The 19,600-nt window shown below is 44.1% G+C and overlaps 1 protein-coding gene across 7 annotated transcripts in view; it reads left to right on the top strand.

Annotated features, from left to right (window-relative positions):
* The window catches only part of LOC133139431 (F-box only protein 44-like), a 6,941-nt gene extending 4,602 nt beyond the window's left edge, over nt 1-2,339 (top strand). For all 7 annotated transcript variants that reach the window (XM_061258969.1, XM_061258971.1, XM_061258970.1 and 4 more), the window contains 3 exons: nt 526-621; nt 1,086-1,221; nt 1,789-2,339. In XM_061258969.1, the coding sequence (XP_061114953.1) occupies nt 526-621; nt 1,086-1,221; nt 1,789-1,989 (433 nt within the window). In that variant the 3' untranslated portion in view covers nt 1,990-2,339. The remainder of the gene's footprint in view (nt 1-525; nt 622-1,085; nt 1,222-1,788) is intronic.
* The last annotated feature ends 17,261 nt before the right edge of the window (nt 2,340-19,600 follow it).

Below are 19,600 nucleotides of genomic sequence, written 5' to 3'. Positions count from 1 at the left end.
AATGAAAACAGATTTTTTGATACAAAATGTAAAGAAAATTTACCTGTTTTTATAAAGCATTCCCAATGTGTCCAAAAAGCAATCCAAAAAAAGATTACTCACCCTAATGCTTTCTCACCAACCCGCTTCAAGTTTAAAATGGAACTTTATTTCAAAATTAGGTTTTGAAATAAACCTTTCATTGTCTGATTCTGTGGCAAGGTGAGGGTAGTAAACTACAAATTACATGGCATTTAGCAGACGCTCTTATCCAGAGCGACGTATAAATAAGCTAATAAAAGGCTGATAAGCATCTAAACTACTGTTCTCGTTAGCAGAGAGTCTTTTAAACAATCTGGCATCGCCATTTAGCAGTTTTATCACATTGCAGTTTGTATAGTTATAGAAATATGACTGCAAAAATAATTTGGCATGTCTCCAACTCAGCCACATGGGGCCGCATTTTAAGGCACCCTGTGCTTTTTGCTTGAAAGGTGTGATATACATCAATACATTTTAACAGTCAAACTTTTGTGTGTTTTCTAGTGAGTGTAAGAAGCTCCAGCTCATTAACCTGGAACGGGAGGGGTACAAGCCGGCCCTCCTGGACCGATATCAGCCTGAAATTCATATATCCGACTGGTGAGGGAACCTTCCAGAATATTAGTTTGACTATTTTTTTTTTCTCCACACTGGTGAAGGAATAAATGCTCATCTCATGAATTGTACATGTGTGCTTGTTTGTGTGTCTGTATAAATACATGTACTGTATGTGTGTGTGCCACTTTGGGTGTGTGTTTATATATGCATGCCTGTGTGCGTGTTTTTGTGTGTTTATACGGATGTGGGTGCAGGTGTGAGATCTGTGTGTGTTTATGGCAGGTGTCAGATCTGTGTGTGTTTATGGCAGGTGTGAGATCTGTGTGTGTTTATGGCAGGTGTGAAATCTGTGTTTGTTTATGGCAGGTGTGAGATCTGTGTGTGTTTATGGCAGGTGTGAGATCTGTGTGTGGTTACGGCAGGTGTGAGATCTGTGTGTGTTTATGGCAGGTGTGAGATCTGTGTGTGTTTATGGCAGGTGTGAGATCTGTGTGTGTTTATGGCAGGTATGCACCACGCTGGGACTGTGGGTGCATGTATGAGATCTGTGTGGAGCTGCTGAACCAGAAGAAGCAGGTCATGCAGACCTTTGCTCCAGAACCCGTGTACTTTCAGCAGTGGAATGAACAGCAGTGGCACCAGGTGGGGGAAACTGGCTTTGCGTGCACACATGCATGTGCGTGTGTGTGCATGTCTGTGCATGTGTGTGTGTGCGCGCGTGTGCGTGCGTATGTGTGTGCGTGCATGTAAGTGAGTGTGTGTGCATGTGTGTTGTGTGGTGTGTGTATGTGTGTGGGTGTGTGTGCGTTTGTGTGTGCGTGTGGGTGGACGTGCGTATGTGTGTGCGTGTGTATGTGTGCGTGTATGTGCGTGCATGTAAGTGAGTGTGTGTGCATGTGTGTTGTGTGTGTATGTGCGTGGGTGTGTGTGCGTTTGTGCGTGCGTGTGGGTGGACGTGCATGCGTGCATACTAATAGTTATTTTGTGTGTCACCTGCTGATTGTGTGCATTGTGCTTCATGTTGCTGATGTGGCACCAGGGGAATTACTGTAAGTTTAAAATAAAGTAGGGAAGCACGGTCAGTTCAAAATACATTCAGCTTAAATGGAACATTTGCCGTTAATCTCAGGAGGCTGACAGAGAGCAAAGCAATAGGCCTGTTATCTGCTGATGATCCCTGACCCCTGACCCCTGACCCCGTGTTCTCAGATGACCCACGTGTTCCGGGACTACGGGCCTGGCGCGCGCTTCGTCCGGTTCTGTCACGGCGGGAACGACACCAAGTTCTGGGCCGGCTGGTACGGGATCCGTGTGACCAACAGCAGTGTGGAGGTCCTCCCCGCGGGCCACGCCCGCTCCACGTCCCCTCGGGAGACACGACCTCGGGAAATGTCTCCCCAGAAAAGATGAGGTGCCTTGATCTCGGGAGCCTTCTCTCTCTCCACGGATACTTCCTGCTTAGGGACGCCGGTCGAGCTTAAACCTTCTCCTCTCCTGGGTGTCCGACCGGACGGGTGAGTGCGGACTCTACAGTGGTGTGCACTTTATACGGACGACCGCTGCGCTTCAAAGGACTTCGATGAGATGCCACTGCTGATGAAAAAAATTTGTACTGTAATATACTGACATTATAATCGTACTGTCGACATAAATGTCTTTTAGAAAAGACATTCTCTGACCGTGTTACACCTGTGAAGACAGGGTGACAATAACTGACTGAGCTTTTCAGGAGAAATTAAACATGTATAATACTGATTACATTTAGTTTTCTCTGAGTTTTGTTGTCTCTCAGTCTCATTCCTATAAACAAACATGCCTTTCCTGCAATATCTCCCATTTCTTCCGTTGTTTATTTCATATATAAGGATGAGAATTATTTAAAGGTACAATAGGTAATTTCAGACTTCTCACAGTCAAGAGAGGAATAGCAGCAACAAACACGCTCAAATCACAACACTGTTTATCTCTCCCCTTTCTCTGTGAACGCTTTGGAACGTTAGAACCAATTTTCAGTTATACAAAGTTTTGCTGCAGAGTGTCGGTCCATTAACTGTGTATTTTGAAAAACAAATTTAAGGACTATAAACACAGGCGGAGGGTGAGTCAACATGTCAGCGAGCCTTTTTCAATGATAGGAAGGGATTTACAATGGTCTTGTAACAATGTTTTAACACAAAAATCTTACCTGTTTCAAATCTTGTAATGGCTAATACCGGCGTGTGGAGTATGTTCATAACAACCTTCATGAACACAACACGTACTAACAAATACAGTACTGAGCAAAAGTCTTAGGCACCTGTAATAACATTCTGTTCAGATAAGATTCTTTCAAAAATAATTCAATGAAAGGTCCTAAATAAACATACTATACATTTTACATTACGTTTTAGTAATTTGGCAACATAGTTAAAAAACTGAATCAAATCAATATTTTTTGTGACCACCCTTCGGCGTTAAAACCGCATCACTTCTCTGAGATAGCCAACGCTGTCCTGAAGTTCTATAAGACAATCAGCAGGGAGGCTGTTCCAAGCATGTTGGAGAACTTGCCACAGTTCTTCTGCAGACTTTGGTTGGCTCCTTGCTTCTGATCTCAGACAGCCTTGATCAAGTTTTTATGTAAAAAGTGGTCAATTAAATACAAAAATGTCTCTGTAAAATGAAATCTGTTGGAAAATTAATATTTGGAAATCTCAAATGTGTTCTTTTATACTAACACACACAAAAAGTAAACATTACATTATTGGCAGACGCTCATATCCAGAGTGACGTTGATTAGACTAAGCAGGACACAATCCCCCCTGGAACAATGCACAGTTAAGGGCCTTGCTCAAGGGCCCAACAGCTGTGCGGATCTTATTGTGGCTACACCGGGATTAGAACCTTGTGTGTCCCAGTCATTCACCTTAACCACTACACTACAGGCCGCGTAGTGGCCACGTAATATACATATATATATATAGATATACACATACATATATATAATAAAGTCTAGGGTGCCTAAGACTTCTCCACAGTACTGTATAATAATTTTGTTTTCTGTACCTGTATTTGTCTTCTCTCCCTCGCTTGTGGAATCTGATTCTGTTATTTCTGTTTAAGCCCTGAACGTGCTTATTGTTTCCTAGAATAAGCACATTTTCATTCTCTCCACACAAGCAGAGAAGTTGGCCGCGGATGAATGGCTCCACCGTTTGCCTTGGTTAGACGATTGGCTGATGCTTCTCACGTGGGTGCCAGTCTTCAGCGGACACCCACGAGCATATATACAGAAAGAAGTGAGAAAATGATTGGACTCATGAATGGAGTGAAAGGTTTGCACCCCTAACCCTAACCCACCCTTGATAAGCCGTTCAGATCAGGCCTTATTGATAACTGAAGCAAATAAAGAAGAGGCCATCAATGTTTTATGTAACTAATTGGTGTAACACATCTTGTATTGCACATTCACTTGGATAATTGGACTGAGAAGTACAATTTGATATGTTTTCCGCCTGGTATTCATAATCAAAATGTATAATATTTTTTATACCAGGAAGCAAAAAAAAAAAAATTCCCACCTGAAAATGAATAAGTAGTTTTTAGATGGACCGTAGCCAGGCTTCTTGGCCCACGAACGGTTAACAGTTTTGACCTGAGGATGTACGCCACCAGGGGCCCCTAGTGAGCCTCGTGTTGGTGCTGGTCTGAAACGCACATGGGGAGATCGGGTAAGTTGTGCTGAATTGGGCTACCAAAGAACCAGTTTAAAAAAAAAAAATTCTTGATCCAATTCCCCTGTTGGCTGTGGACGGTGACGGTGATGATCATGATGCTTGGTATAGTTCGCCACCTCAGAGTGCAATGCAGTGTGTTTGCAGAAGGCCCGTGTCCTTCCACGAGGTTTGGGGAAAGGAGAGGGAACAGTGTTTTTGGAATAGCGTGCTCGTGCGGACTCGGTCGTATTTCTGGCCTGCTCTGCTCTGTTCTCTAAAGTCATTCCTGTCCATTCAAGCATCGACTTTCCGCTGGCTCGGAAAAATAAAAATGTCGCTCTGTGTTGGATTTTAAGCCACTCTTAAGAGCCACTTAAGAGTCCGTGCTGAATGATGACACAGTGGCATTGTGGGAAATATAGACACTGCAAATGAGAACAGCAAATTAAACTAACTTTGGCTGTTATATGATTAAAAGCTTGACAGCATCTTCAGTGCATATTCACACAAGTTTATGTAGTGCAGTCTGTATGCATTTTGTCAGTGATTTTTGGATGTAAATATAATGCAAATACCCTCAAATTAAAGCGGACAGTTTGCCCTTTAACCAGAATGCTTTTACCCTGGAAGAGAGGACACTCAGAATGGTTTTACCTGTGTATGTAGGGACATTCAGAATGATCGAATTACATTCTAGAATACGAACTCGAAAACATTTGTTTCGAAGTAAAAAAAGAAAAAAAAGAAAACAGAAAACAAAAAACAGTGTTTTCACACTCCCAAAGACGAATGGTTTTTCCTCCCTAAACTATTTTTTCTTTCTGCTGGGTCATCAGTTTTCCTGCCCTTTGCTGAGGTCTGAGTGTTCGGTTTCATTAGCTGTAGCGCTTACCTGCTCCAGGAATGAGACCAACAATACCTGCATTCTGGGAAGTTGGCCGATGTTCTCAAAGTTACATAACACCAGACTTCAACATCAACACAACGTGCCATCTTGATTTACACTCAGCTTCCAACAAAAATTGTCTGTGTGTTTCCAAAACACAATGAAATTTAAATTGGCATTCCTTTACTAACAGATATTTCAGGACATTTGTGTGGCTGGCAGCACAAACCACATCGTAAACGAGTTTCTCTATCCCGTCGATGTCAACTGTGAAATCGACATTGTGTCCCCGGAAATTAACCAATAGAGGCAGAGGGCTGATTCAGCCAGCTGGCGTAAGGGACCAATCAGACGGTGATTCAGGATGACAAATACAATGAATACCGAGGCATTCAAAGTGGCTTGGCTGGAGGACTCTCTGTGTATGCTCAGCACCCCTGTTCTCGGCTCAGTTTGATAACGAAGGGTCTTTATCCTGGTAGATTTGAGGTCACGAGTTCATGGCTGGGTTCTCAGATGGTGTTTTACCCGAAACGCTCCGGAGATCCAGCTGTGTAAATGCGCGACGGAGAGCAGCCAGCCTCGTGGGGTGAAGGTGTTCATGAATACCTCACTGTTTCTCAGCCAGCTTCTGCATTATTGATGTGTACAGACGTTTTTTTCCTTTTTTTTTTTTTTTTTCTTCTCCTCGAGTGTGTACGGAACTTGGGCAATGTTTGGAGCCAAGTTTGAGCTTAATCAGAGTCAGCTGCCGTCCTGAAATAGAACTAATTTCTCTATACCCGGTCGGGTCACTGGAAGAGTGACACAAGCTTTGGAAAAAATCAGACGGAAGAGCTGAACAACTATAGGCTTGACGGCCAGTGAGTCAAATGGACTGACGCAGCAAAATGACAACAACAAAAAGAACATGGCCGCCCAGTCCCAGGAGACCAAAGAAGAAGAGGGTGCTGGAGGTCTGAAATTTAAGAGACACCATTACATTACATTACATGTCATTTGGCTGACGCTTTTTCTTCAAAGTGACTTACAGTTGATTAGACTAAGCAGGAGACAATCCTCCCCTGGAGCAATGCCAATGGCCTAACGGCTGTGCGGATGTTATTGTGGCTCCCAACGGGGATCGAACCACCGACCTTGCGGGTCCCAGTCACGTACCTTAACCACTAGGCTATTTGAGGCAGGATTCCCAGAAGGCCCTCCACAGAAGGACCCATTAGGGTGGCAGCACAGTTTCACTCGATTGGGATTAGAATTAGCGGGACGGGAGAACGGGACTTGGACCAGGGCCAGCGATGCACCGCAGGAACGCACAGCACCAGGAAATGATAAAATACGTTAACGCAGAACAGCGCGAAATACAAGAGCCAGATGGTGATCTGGTTGAAATGACATTAAATAAAAAAACAGCACTCAGAAGTGAATAAACTGCCGAACATTGGACATAAACCAAACAGAAGCCTTTGATGGCCTGAGAGATCTGATGCTGATCCATGCAGAGGACGGTGATGGAGGGGGGTGTTGTGGCCCCCTGCATGCGTGTGGCTGGCTCCTGCAGGTGCAGCCCATTCATTGACTCATTGATTGGTAATTGTGTACAGCTACAGAAAAGGATAATAGGGTGGATGTTTTTGCAGTTGAACAAGAGAGACTTTTTGGAAGAGACTTGGGAGAGTCAGTTTTAAAGGTGCCTTTTTAAGACCTGTTGTGTTCTTTTGTGAAGTGTTTTTTTTTTTTTTTTTTTTGGGTATTGTGATTTTGGACTTTGATTTGAACAAATTAGTTTGAGGTTGCGGTCCAAATGTGCCCCATGCTCCATGGGAGAGGTTAGGTCGTAACAGGAGGACTGAAATGATATAAACAAAAGGAGGGACACGATCGTACCCCCAAAAAACAGGGGGGGGAAATATTTCAAATGTTAAACATGAAATAAAAGGTTAACTTCTGCTTTCTCTGAGGCGTCTCACTCTAGTTCACCATCACCTAGTCACATGGTTTGAGCAGGATCTGTGATTGGCTGACACCATTACATGGTAGTGAGTGAACACAACATGGATTGAAAGCGATTTTAATTTGCCAATTTATGATTTACCCCCTTATGACTATTACAAGCTCGCCAACAGAAAGCAGAAAATATTTCTAAATCTATTTTGAGGATACAAATCTATCCGCAGTTGGTTTTTGGTATGTTAAATATCTGGCATGAGATTTAAACTGGCTTTAAAATGGCTAAAAAGTCTCAACATTGTAAAATTGTTTTACCATTACTGTTAAAATTAAAATGACTCTTCTCACATTCCAGTTACTAAAATTGTTATAATTTGTTTTGTTTTTTTTAGTTCAGAAAAATTGGACTCCTGCTAGGAATGCCTTCAGTACTGGAAATGCCACAGCAGGTGGCCAATCATAAAATAAAAATAACAATAATATGTGTGGGTATAATTATACCCCTATCCTCTTATTTCATCAACATTTCAGTGAGACCATTCATCCCGGTGTTTTCATTCTCGGCTCAGTTCCTGCATGCGCGTGGACCTTGCGGGAATGGTCTGGCCAACAATCCCCGAAGTTTGACTTTATATTGGACGAGGATCCGAAGAGGGACTGCTATTCCAGTTTAGAACCGGTAGATGGCGCTGCATGTTCCCGGCTCAAATGAACACAGCGGTGGCATCGAAAATCCATGTGTATATTCTCATATTCAAATAACAGCCAAATGCGTTGCTATTGAAAATAGTGATATTTAGGAATATGACACAAGCCGTGAAAAGTGTCATTGCATGCATGCAAAAAAAGTAAGTAAGAATAAACTGAGTCCAAAAGGTAAGTCTATTTTCAACTGAAAGACGAACTGTCAAGCATACAGTGAATATGGTATAGCCTAGCTACATATGAATTTTCAGACCAACTGCCACAAACCGACCTCCATGACACAATCATTCAGTCCAGTCTACATTAAAGTGGCGATGAAGAAACTTATACATATAGCAATGAACAGTTAAAAACATAAACAGTTAGGAAATATAGGATGGTGAAAAGCAAATTATGATTACAGATGCAATTACACAAACGCTTGTACCGATACAACACTAATGGCTCCTTAGCCCCCAGTTTGATTTTTCATTTTGGGTCATTTTGCGCATCAGCGAGAGAGGCATCTGGTGTGCACCAAATAATAACCGTCACATCATTACAGCACAGCTAATCGCACACTATTTATGTTTAATATCTCATACGCTTATTACACATGTTATGGTTTTATAACTGGCACTGTGAGACTATTTGCGCCACAATATGAAATAACAATACGTGCTAACACAAATACATTTCGGTCTGAGGATAATGATGATGATGATTATCGCAGTTGCAGCGTAACCTAACGGTTGGGGAACGATGCCTGGAACTCTAGGACTGCCGAGACGATTTCTCCACGAAGCGGATAACTGCTGAATTGCTTTAAATCTATACAAGGATATCATCAGCCTGTAAGAGAATGTGCAGTGAGCTATGGAAGTCATTCTGCCTGTCAAATGTAGCAAATTGGTTTTTTTATTGGTGCGCGCAGGCTGTAAGTGACATGCGGGATGTTGATATTTGTTGGCTGGTTTTGGCGTCAGATTGGTGTTTTTACGCAGGGTCGTTTCTGGGCTGAGAAACAGCAGGCCTCCGGGTTGCGTTAGCCGTTTTATCGGAGGTTAGCTTCGCGCTAACCCACTGGCACTGCCAACACAAACAGCCTCTCGGTCAGCCTGTGACCAGCTGCTCCCGTCAAACCTTCTTTCACCGGCAGAATTTTTTTTTTTTCATTGCACAGACTTTTTTTTTCAAATGTTAATGTTGGAGGCTGAGATGCTGAAGAAAAGCCTTACATAGCCTGACCCCCCTTCAAGACATAACTAGGAGTGTATGCAGACATTATTTTCAGAATGTTATCGCTTTCTGGGGCCAAGCTAGAGGACAAACATTGAAAAGAAAAACACAAAATTCTCCTTATGTTCCCATACTATAGAGGGGGAAAAAGACTCGAACTTCAATCCAGTGAAATCCTAATGCCCAAGAGGAAGCCGTTTAGTTCTCTCACACAATAAATCTGCGGAAATGATTATTTGTTTATTATCACGAAACTGAATTTCAGGAACAAACCAGGTCGTCAGCTAAGTGCTGAGGAGTGTATCACAGCACTGATGCGCATTTCAGAGACACGGAAATTTAGATAATTTGCGAGAACCAAATATTGATGAAAATGTTGGGGAAATGAGAGATAATTTGTATGGAATTCCCGTGACGATCAGACAGGCACGGCTTTTTTGTAGCCACTCATTAGTTAATTATCTGATGTTAATCATCTTCTGTCTGAAGGTAAAGGCTGAGCGGGAGTTGTAGCATTAATGACCCTCGTTAGTGAGCGGGTTAAACGGTCAGACGAGGGAGGAAAGGACCCTTGTGTATTTTTTTTTAAATCACGCCAGTTTGTGAAATGATGTATACTATATATACTCCAGCTAATTGGATCCTATGCGGATTACAGAAAATGGACATTTATACCCTCAAAATAAAGCGGACAGCCCGCAATTTAACCTCATCTGCATTGCTTCCTCATGAAACCAATGTCCTAGGAAACAGAGCCAAAACAACCCTGCACTGCATATACTGTGCATCAAAGAGAATTTAAATCAGATTTTCACTTTTCACAGAAAAAAAGATGAATAAATGCATATCGTGAAAAAAGCAGAATTATTATTTAATATGTCTTTATACTCTTTATAGAGCGATGTACCAGGGTAGAGGCACAGAAATATGCGCTCAAGACTGAAAACAAGGCCATGCCTGCCTGCTGTACTCCTCCAGTGATATTCTGCATCCTTCTGAGTGGCTTCCATGTCAGATTAGTTACAGGTAATATTTAAAAAAAGAATAATATTGTGAGCATTAAGGCACGCTCTCGACTGCAGTGAGCACCTGTCTGTGAAAAGTTTAGCCGAGACAAACACTTCCCCACATGTGTTTTGAAAGCAAGCTCTCCAGAGAAATACATAATTTAAACTAACAACCCAAGACCCCATTTAGCCTGGTTTTTTTTTTTTCCTTTCTCGTATTTTGACCTTTTACTGGCCTCCTTAATCGAGGAGTTTATATTTTCGCTTTTTTTCTTCTTGGCATGCCAGTTAGGATTAAAAAATGTGTAAATATTTTTCAGATTTTTTTTATACCAATTGCACAGAGGAGTTATTATTTTTCTCAGCCAAAAACACCTTGAGGATTTGTTAGATTAAAGTCCTCCAAGGTTAAATATTTTTGACACAATCTGAGAAAACAACCAATTTAATATGCGCTCATTGCTTTTTTAATCACCTGACCGAGATTTGTCGATACAGCTTGAAGGAGAGTATGTTATTGCCACACCGGTCACAGATTTCACCCCATGAGAGGTGACCTCTGGACCTGTATCCCGTTGATGGAGTCATTCAGGAAGATGGCAGGAGCAGGTATGTGCGTTGGTCAACCCTACGCAAAACCCAAAGTCCTGGAGAGCCACAGGGTCTGCTGGGGTCCCCAGCCCTGGTCCTGGAGAGCCGCAGGGTCTGCTGGGGTCCCCAGCCCTGGTCCTGGAGAGCCGCAGGGTCTGCTGGGGTCCCCAGCCCTGGTCCCGGGGAGCACTTAACTGAACCCCTCTGACAAAAAAAGCCATTTTCTCCCCAACAAGGAATGTCCAGTGTTCGCACTCATGGCTGCCTCCATCACTGTTGATTCAGGGGAGCACAGATAAGTGCTTTCCTCTGAGACAGCTGATGTCACCACTGCAGCAAGCCAGACTCACACAGACACGATTCACGACTCAGGACATTGGCCAATGCGAGTCACCCATGTGTGGTGAGATGCTGAGATCCTGGGTGATACTGAACCAGTCTTTCATCACCCTGCAGGGCTGCAGGCTATAGTTACCATTGGCAGGGTCTGGATTTCATACCTGACCATGGGGCCCATCCATGCACTAGAAAAGAGCCATAACAGATACCAGGCCATGGGGCCCATCCACACACTGGAACAGGGCCTTACCAGATACCAGACCATGGGGCCCATCCACACACTGGAACAGAGCCTTAACAGATACCAGACCATGGGCCCATCCACACACTGGAACAGAGCCTTAACAGATACCAGACCATGGGCCCATCCACACACTGGAACAGAGCCATAACAGATACCAGACCATGGGGCCCATCTGTGCACTAGAACAGTGTTTTTACAGGAAGAGCCTGCACTGAGTCTCGAAACAGCATCTGGTATTTTCGGACCCCTGCCTCTCAGCTCTCCCCCCGCCCCCTCCGTCCAGCTGATGGGACCGTCTCATCTCAGGGAGGGGGGGGGTGTTGAAAAAGGTTCTTGGGGGAGTCTGGGAACGAGCATCTTCAGGGTCATTCTCACAGCAGTGGACACAGCGGCAGGTGGAAGTGCTGCTGCTAGTAAAACAGGAAGTTATAGCAGCGCGTATCAACCCGTGATAGCAGCGCTTAGCAACCGCTTCATTATCACGGACGGGACGCTCCCACACAGGGCGATCTTCAGCGTTTCTGTTACGTGACCTTGGGACGTCCTGTAAACGTTACAGAGTTACAGTACAGTTATGTCTCAGTGCCACTAAGACAGGACAGAGGAGCAGGCAGATTATTTTACAGTTTCACACAGTGTGAGAGCGATGTGGAGTTAAGGGCCTTGCTCGACCTGACCAACCCTGCTCCTGGAGATCTACTGTCCTGTTGGTTTTCACTCCAACTTCAGCGAAGCACACTCTAAAGATCCTGTTGAGCTGCTAATTAGTGGAAGCAGGTTTGCCCAGTTTGGGCTGCAATGAAAACCTACAGGACGGTAGATCTCCAGGAACAGAGTGGGTGACCACTGCTCTAAATGTAGTGTACAGTGCAGTCCGTAAGTATTTGGACAGTTGGTACAATTTCTGCCATTTTGGCTCTGTAGTCCAGCACATTGGGTTTGAAAAGAAAAACAATAAATGTGAGGTTAAAGTGTAGACTGTCCCCCATCATTTGAAAGTATTTACCTCCATATCAGGTGATGTTTGAAGGAATCGCATCCTTTGTATGCACAGTCACCCCCCCCCCCTATTTTAGGGGACCAAAAGTAATTGGACGGTTGGCTTCTCTGCTGCTTTGGAATAGTCAGGCGTATTCTGTCACTTCCTTCGCTCAGGTATGAGAAAGCTTTCGGTATCTCGTCTTGATCCTAGCCTTTTGATTCCTCTTGGAAGATGTCGTTGCCGTTTTTTTGAACATGAGGACCACAGCTGTGTCAATGACTCAGGGAAACACTAAGTCGCCCCCACTAATATATCATTCATACATTAATTCATTAATTCATTATCTTAACCTGCTTATCCTGAACAGGGTCGCAGGGGGGCTGGAGCCTATCCCAGCATACACTGGACGAAAGGCAGGAATACACCCTTTGTAAGCTGTCAAAATAAAAGCTCACACACCCCCCGTGGTAACACCAGTAAAAGTTTAACCATTTCAAACATTAATGCACTGAGAGGTCAAAGTATGAAATGAGATTATCTCATCTCTGACAGCAGTGAAAGAGCTCTGTACGCTCCCCTGTACTGTAGATTATATTCACATCATTGGAATATTGGAAAGGTAGGCCATTACTGACAGGGATAATGGGTGTCTGTGGGTCGCCTACGTGATGATTCACAGAAACACAGTGTAAAAATACTAAAGTGTACAATATATTTATTAAACCTACACAGACAAAATTCAGGTACAATAGTGAGGCAAGATTGCAACAGCAAAAACCTGAAACCTTTCAGTGGCTGTGTCATTCAATTCCAGTAAGAAGAACCTGAATAAGTCACATTTAAAACAATCAGTGCGTCTGCAGTGCAGGTAAATTCGAATTATTCGACGTATGTTCCACAGAAATACAACTCACACGCTGATGTTCTCAATAATATTTACAGAATTACGCAAGCGGCAATTACAGGGCACAGGAAGTTGACGACACTGGTTTTGGCCGAAACGACCGCGGTTTTCCGATCATTAAAGTGTGTGATTCCAGCTTGGAGACCTTTCCCGTTTCATCGCTGCTGATTATTCCGCGCGGCTCTCCTCCGTATTTTTACAGATGGCGTACATTTCGTGTCTCATCGCAGCAGCAAAAAAAAAAAAGGAAAAGCACGTTCTCTTTTCTGTTGTGGGATCGACGTGAAAATGTTCTGTCAGCCCCAGCAATGGTGACATCATACATGGGTGTGGCAGACCCATACGTGTAGTCATGGGAAGCCATACATTACAGTTATTTAGCTGACGCCATTATCCAAAGTGACTTACAGCTGATTAGACTAAGCAGGGGATCTTACAGCTGCAGCTTACAGCTTATCGTGGCTATACCAGGGCTTGAACCACCAACCTCCTGGGTCCCAGTAATGCACCTTAGCCACTAGGCTACAGGCTGCCCACTAAAAAAAGGGTATGCAAACATAGATACTAACTTGGGCCCAATTCATGAAAAACCTAATTTTATGAATGTTGACAGGTAATGTACCCAGTAACATGTAACAGGCTAGTGTACCGAATCTAGTTTTAGAACATTGCCTTAGAATATTGAAGAGAAAAAAAAAACATTCCAAAATGCTTACTCTTCAAAGGCTCAAAAATGCATTCGTTTTTCCATTTAACCGGCAATCCATACAGATCTCTTCATATATTAGGATTAATACTTACTTAGTATTATTAATACAGTATCTCCATGGAGAATGATTATAGAAAATGTTATACTGTCAGCTGAAGATGAACTGTTTTCATAAAAAAACTTCTTGTTAACTTTTTTCACTTAAATTATGCCTGAAAACTTCTAAAGCCAAAAAGGTTCTTTCAGCACTTCAAAGACCTACATTTCATAGAAAATAAACGGCTGTTTATACATCTGCCCTCACAGAAAAGCACTCGCGGTGATTTAGACGGCAGGGAAAGGCCTACACGCCATAAGTCCGTCACGTAAGTGACCTGCGCGGGATTTAGGAGAATGCGCGGTTCAGGGATGTTTATAGCGTTTGGCAGGATTGTCGTCAGGGAATCTAACATTCCTTCCACGCGAACAGTATTTCCAAAAAACCTGCGTCGTGCCATCACTGTTTATTTTTATTTTTTATTTTTTTAAGTAAGAAGTGTTTAGGAGGTGCTGATATGCACCATCAAGCTAAGATCATCCAGTCAAAGCCAGTTTATTAGAACTCGTTAGAACTGGCTGTCAGTGCGTGTGCTCTTACTGTAATGGCAGAAAACCCGTTTGGTGGCGCAAGGCGGATCCGTTACCATAATCATAAAGACTGAATCTGCATTTTCGAATGTTACTGCGTTGCACACCTCTTCCACTAGTGTGTGTGTGTGTGTGTGCGTGCGTGCGTGCGCGTGCGTGTGTGTGTGTAAGGGAGGCCCTGCATCTACACTGTGTGTGTATGTTCCATATTGACTGCCCCTTCCCTTAAGAAGCTGCATTATTTTATGAATCACATTTCACATTGAGAGTAGGAGTATGTAGGCCTACATATTCAATTTCAGCAAAACGAATAAAACAGTTACTCGACCAATCAACGGAATCGGAATGTCACTTTAAAAACTGAGTGCGCTTCATCAAGACAAGCGCCGCACAGACAGAAACGCAGAGACGCGGCACAGAAAAATCCAATAGAACAAACGCTGTAGGGACTGTGTTATTAATTATTAATAATGCACAGCGGGGAGAGAAGTGGTTCGCTTTGCAGCGATAGCCAGGGTCTGATAGTAATCTAGTCGGGCAGCAGCGTGTGTCCCGCGCATTGATTGATTTCCCAGCTGCGCTGATCTGACAAAATTGTTATGTTATGTTTTAAACGGTAACCCGCTGTCTTCCCGTAGGAGTTCTTTAGCATCATTTTTAATCCCGTCAGTTTCCTCAGCCAGAAACCCCTTTTCAAACATTACCCCCTCTCACATCCATTGTGCTCTGACTCTGAGTGACTCATTAAGTCAACATTTCTTTTTTTAATGAAGACTGATTTTGGAGAATGTTCTTCTCTTGTTTCGGAGTAGCGCAGAGTCCTGAGAACGGAGGTTCTTTGGCGTTTTAAGATGAGTTACCAGGTTCGCTTTTGAAAGGCGAAGACCCACGTGATAGCTCCATAACCTGCTAGCGTCTAAATCCCAGGAGATCAGACCATTTCTGAGATATGCCTCCTCAAACCACCCCGCCAACAGCAACCATTCCACAGTCAACCCCACAGACTTCCCAATTCTGGTGTTTGTTCTGAACAACAACTAAACCTCTTCACCATGCCTTTATCCATCGGGTTTGCCACCACGTGATTGGCCGATTAGAGATTTACATGAACAAACTGGGGTGCCTAAAAGGGGCTCCTAGAATGTTTTGGTTTGTTTTTTTTCAGAATCGTGTACGCTGCATAACCTGGTGATATTTATTCATTGTAATGAATTTAATTTCCTAAAACGACAAACAATTCAAATAACAGAAAGCATATTTTCACCAAGCTGTATTAGAATGAAATATTAGACAATGAATAAAATTATTATGAATGAAATCATTGTTGTGTCGGGCACATTTCAAATGATACTGCACAACAATGACAATGCGGAGACAGCTTGTTCAATTAACTGGTTTTCCACCATCGGATATGCGCACCCGACGCAATGGTAAATGTCTTTTCCCGCACTAGGGTATCCGCGAGGAACAAACAATACATGACAATAATTATCTGACATAAACGTGTTAATGTGACTATGAGCCAGTTCTGTATGTAATACGTACAGCTGAACTGTAGCCCAGATGGCGTGTGTGTTCGTCACGAATTTCAGTCTCCCGCACATACCTTCATGAGCTCGGATGGATAAACATCTCTCATAAACCATTTTGGCGTTAATATTTATGATTTTTGATTAGACCAGAAATGACAGCACAATTGCAATCATGTTATTATCATTACTGCTAGCTGTGGAATTTTGTGTTGGCTCCGTTGTTAAATGTCAACATCTTTTAAACTTTACCATATGCAAGCATTGTATTGTGCAAGATCGGAGTCCCTGCATCCCATGCTAAAGCATATGGCTAATTGTGATAGCAAGTCCAACTAATTCATAGCTAATGAACGTTGTCCATGTCTGGTCATGGCAATCAGAGATAGGGGGATCCTAATAAGATTCCTCTTAGGATAAGATTTATGCAAACAAACAACCTCAAGATTTCCAGTGAGTTGCAGATCCTAAAGGTGTTCTCAAAAGATTTGTTTTGGAAGGTGCATATCCTGCAATTTCTACTCCCAATGTTTCTGTGGAATAGGAATATTAATACACTGAAAGCCTTATATAGAAGACTTGAGTTCACTCATGCACAAGCACAAGTAGTATAGGCAGGTAGGGCAGACTATAGCTAAAGGGTAAATGGACTAGAAGGCCTAGCATTCACCCATTTACACCAACCATGCAAGGTACGAACCAGCTCATCGGGAACTGGGGGTTTGGTGTCTCACTCAGGTGACACAGCCAGGTGAGGGAGAGTGAAATCTGGCCATTAATCCAAATCTGGCCCTGGTTTTCTTATCATCCCAGGTAATTAATGGAACTGATTGGCCTGACACATCTGACTCCCAGGTAAAGGGGCGGCCTGTAGCGTAGTGGTTAAGGTAAATGACTGGGCCACACAAGGTCGGTGGTTCTAATCCCGGTGTAGCCACAATAAGATCTGCACAGCCGTTGGGCCCTTGAGCAAGGCCCTTAACCCTGCATTGCTCCAGGGGAGGATTGTCTCCTGCTTAGTCTAATCAACTGTACATCGCTCTGGATAAGAGCGTCTACCAAATGCCAATAATGTAAGGTAAAGGGAGGGTGATGGGAGTCCTGAGTCCCAGCAGTTCTGAGTTCTTGAGAACTGTGATTTGAGGAACAGGATTCTACAACGAGTGCTGGGTAGCCTGGAACAAAATGCGGACTGTGTGATGTCCAAGAGAATGCCACACACAGATGACATTTCATGTAAATGTTCCCCTTCACAGTGAAGTTCTTTCATATGCCAATAACACTTTATTTGAATATTTTAATACAAGTATCTTCTGAGCAGCGGTGGTTTAGAACCGACTGTGCCCATGTTTAGGTTTTCACCCTTTTTTTCTGAAATTGTGGCAATAATTAAAACAAAAAAAAAAGGACGTGAAAATAAATGTTTTACCATAAACCATTTAATTTTCTTCCAAAAACACTGGGGCATTCCCGAATTTCGACATCATCTGAACCACGACATGTCGCCCTTTCCTCTCAGATCATTACGGCCGAAATAGAGCGAGGCGGGTTCCGTTCCCAGCCGGTTGGGTCGGGACCTCCCTCTCTCCGGCGTCCGCGCATTAATCGTGCTGCCGACGGATTGACGACGTGCGACAACCGCGCGTTTCTCCCCGGCACCGCGGGACCCGTCCCGGAGGAACGGCCCAGATGGGGAAACATCATCGGTCTTCAGCGGACACCACGTCACGCTGTTTGCGGAGGCGCTCCCCTCCACCCAGACGCCGCGCTCGGCGGACGGGTCGGTGAGGTAAGGCCGCACACACCCAAAATTCGCGTTGGTTTAGCGATCGCAAAGATCGCGTTTCTGCCAGAATTTGATGGACATATGTTTTTTTAATATACATTTCCTTACGGTATAAAAGAAAAAGAAAAGAAGCACTTTACAAGATCAAGCGAGAGTGATATTGAGGCCTAGCTCTGGGTCAGTTGATTTGCCAACGAGGAAATAGTTATTGTTTAAAAAAAAACAAACAAAAAAACAGCATATCAACAGTAAACATTAAGGGTATATTTACATATTGCTGTGTGAGCCGTGCTCGGCCGGTGAGACCTGCGTCGGGTGTAAAGCGACTCGCTGTTGGTTCAGCCACCCGCAGGCCAGCGGCTCCCTCAGCGATGATGGCCAACAGCTGTTACTCATTTCGGCCTCCGTGCTTCTCAATTTATTACTACCGCAGAGCAGAGCGCACAACACCACATCTCTCTCTCTCTCTCTCTCTCTCTCTCTCTCTCTCTCTCTCTCTCTCTCTCTCTCTCTCTCTCTCTCTCTCTCTCTCTCTCTCTCTCTCTCTCTCTCTCTCTCTCTCTCTCTCTCTCTCTCTCTCTCAGTTCTGGAGAGAAGAATTACAATAATAAAGCACATCTCATTCAACAGTGAGAAGAGGTGTCTTTGCACTGATAATTAGCAGAAACAGGTGTGCCAGATTAGCAGTGAAATGTAAGCCCTGCAGGAATGCAGGTCTCCAGAAACGGGGTTGGGAAACGGTGCTTTAAGGCCTTGGGTGTCAAGGCTTCCGATACAGTGCTGATTTGCTCCAACCACTTGAAGGTACACTTGAAACGCAGGGTGAATCACATGCATTACCAGCATTTAGCAGAAGCTCTTATCTAGAGCAGCTTACACAATTCTTTTAGATTTTACATCGAGATATATACTGAAGCAATTCAGGTTATATACAGCATCTTGCTCAAGGGTGCAATGACAGGGCCTTCTGGGGAATCAGTCCTGCACCCTGCAGCTTGTGGGCTCAGTACCCTGGCCAGCTCGTCTAAGGGGCGGTAGTGTCAGCAGGTGAACAGCAGGTAGCCTGGGTGTGTAGGGACTGGCAGGTACATTACATGACATTACATTACAAGGCATTTAGCAGACGCTCTTATCCAGAGTGACATACAACGAAGTGCAGATCAAACACAGGAACCTGAAGTGTGAAGAGGACCCTAGAGGACAGTACTGTTCCGAGTCCTAGTGTGACCATACAGATACAATCGGAACCCTTGAAGAATACATCAACGTACAAACTAGCATACCACAGTTGGCAGCTAGAATACCCCGAGTACAACAATACAATAACCGAGTACTGGTAGCCTGGGTGTGTGGGGATGGACAGGTACAGGTAGGTGAGATGAGGGAGTGTGAGGTGAGGTGAGGTGAAGGTACTCTCCCAAAATCCTCCACCTCACATACACATGCACACCCACTCGCATGCGCGCACATACACTCTCTTTCACACACACACACATACACTCACACACACACACACAGACACACACTCACCCACCCACACACACACACACACACACACCGCCCTGCCAGATTGACACAGAGCATCTGGGAAGACATCATCTTTTGCTCTCCAGGGTTCCATCCCACTCCCCCTCCCTCTCGCCCCCCTCCCTCAGGAAACATGGTCTCCCACGGTAACGTGCCCGAGCCCCCTGTCGCCACGGTGTTTCTGTTGGCGGGAAAAAAAGGACCTGGCGGCCTTCCACATCTCCCTGACGGGGCCGATGCTTTTTACATCTCTCAAGGAAAATATTTTGTAAAGAACAGAAAATGTTTTTTTGGGGTGGGGGTATGTGGAGGGGGGGGGGGGGGG

This window comes from Conger conger, chromosome 10 (genome assembly GCF_963514075.1).
Source record: "Conger conger chromosome 10, fConCon1.1, whole genome shotgun sequence".
Classification (NCBI taxonomy): domain Eukaryota; kingdom Metazoa; phylum Chordata; class Actinopteri; order Anguilliformes; family Congridae; genus Conger; species Conger conger.
Note: the sequence above shows the minus strand (reverse complement) of the source record. Positions and strands in the feature narration are given on the sequence as shown.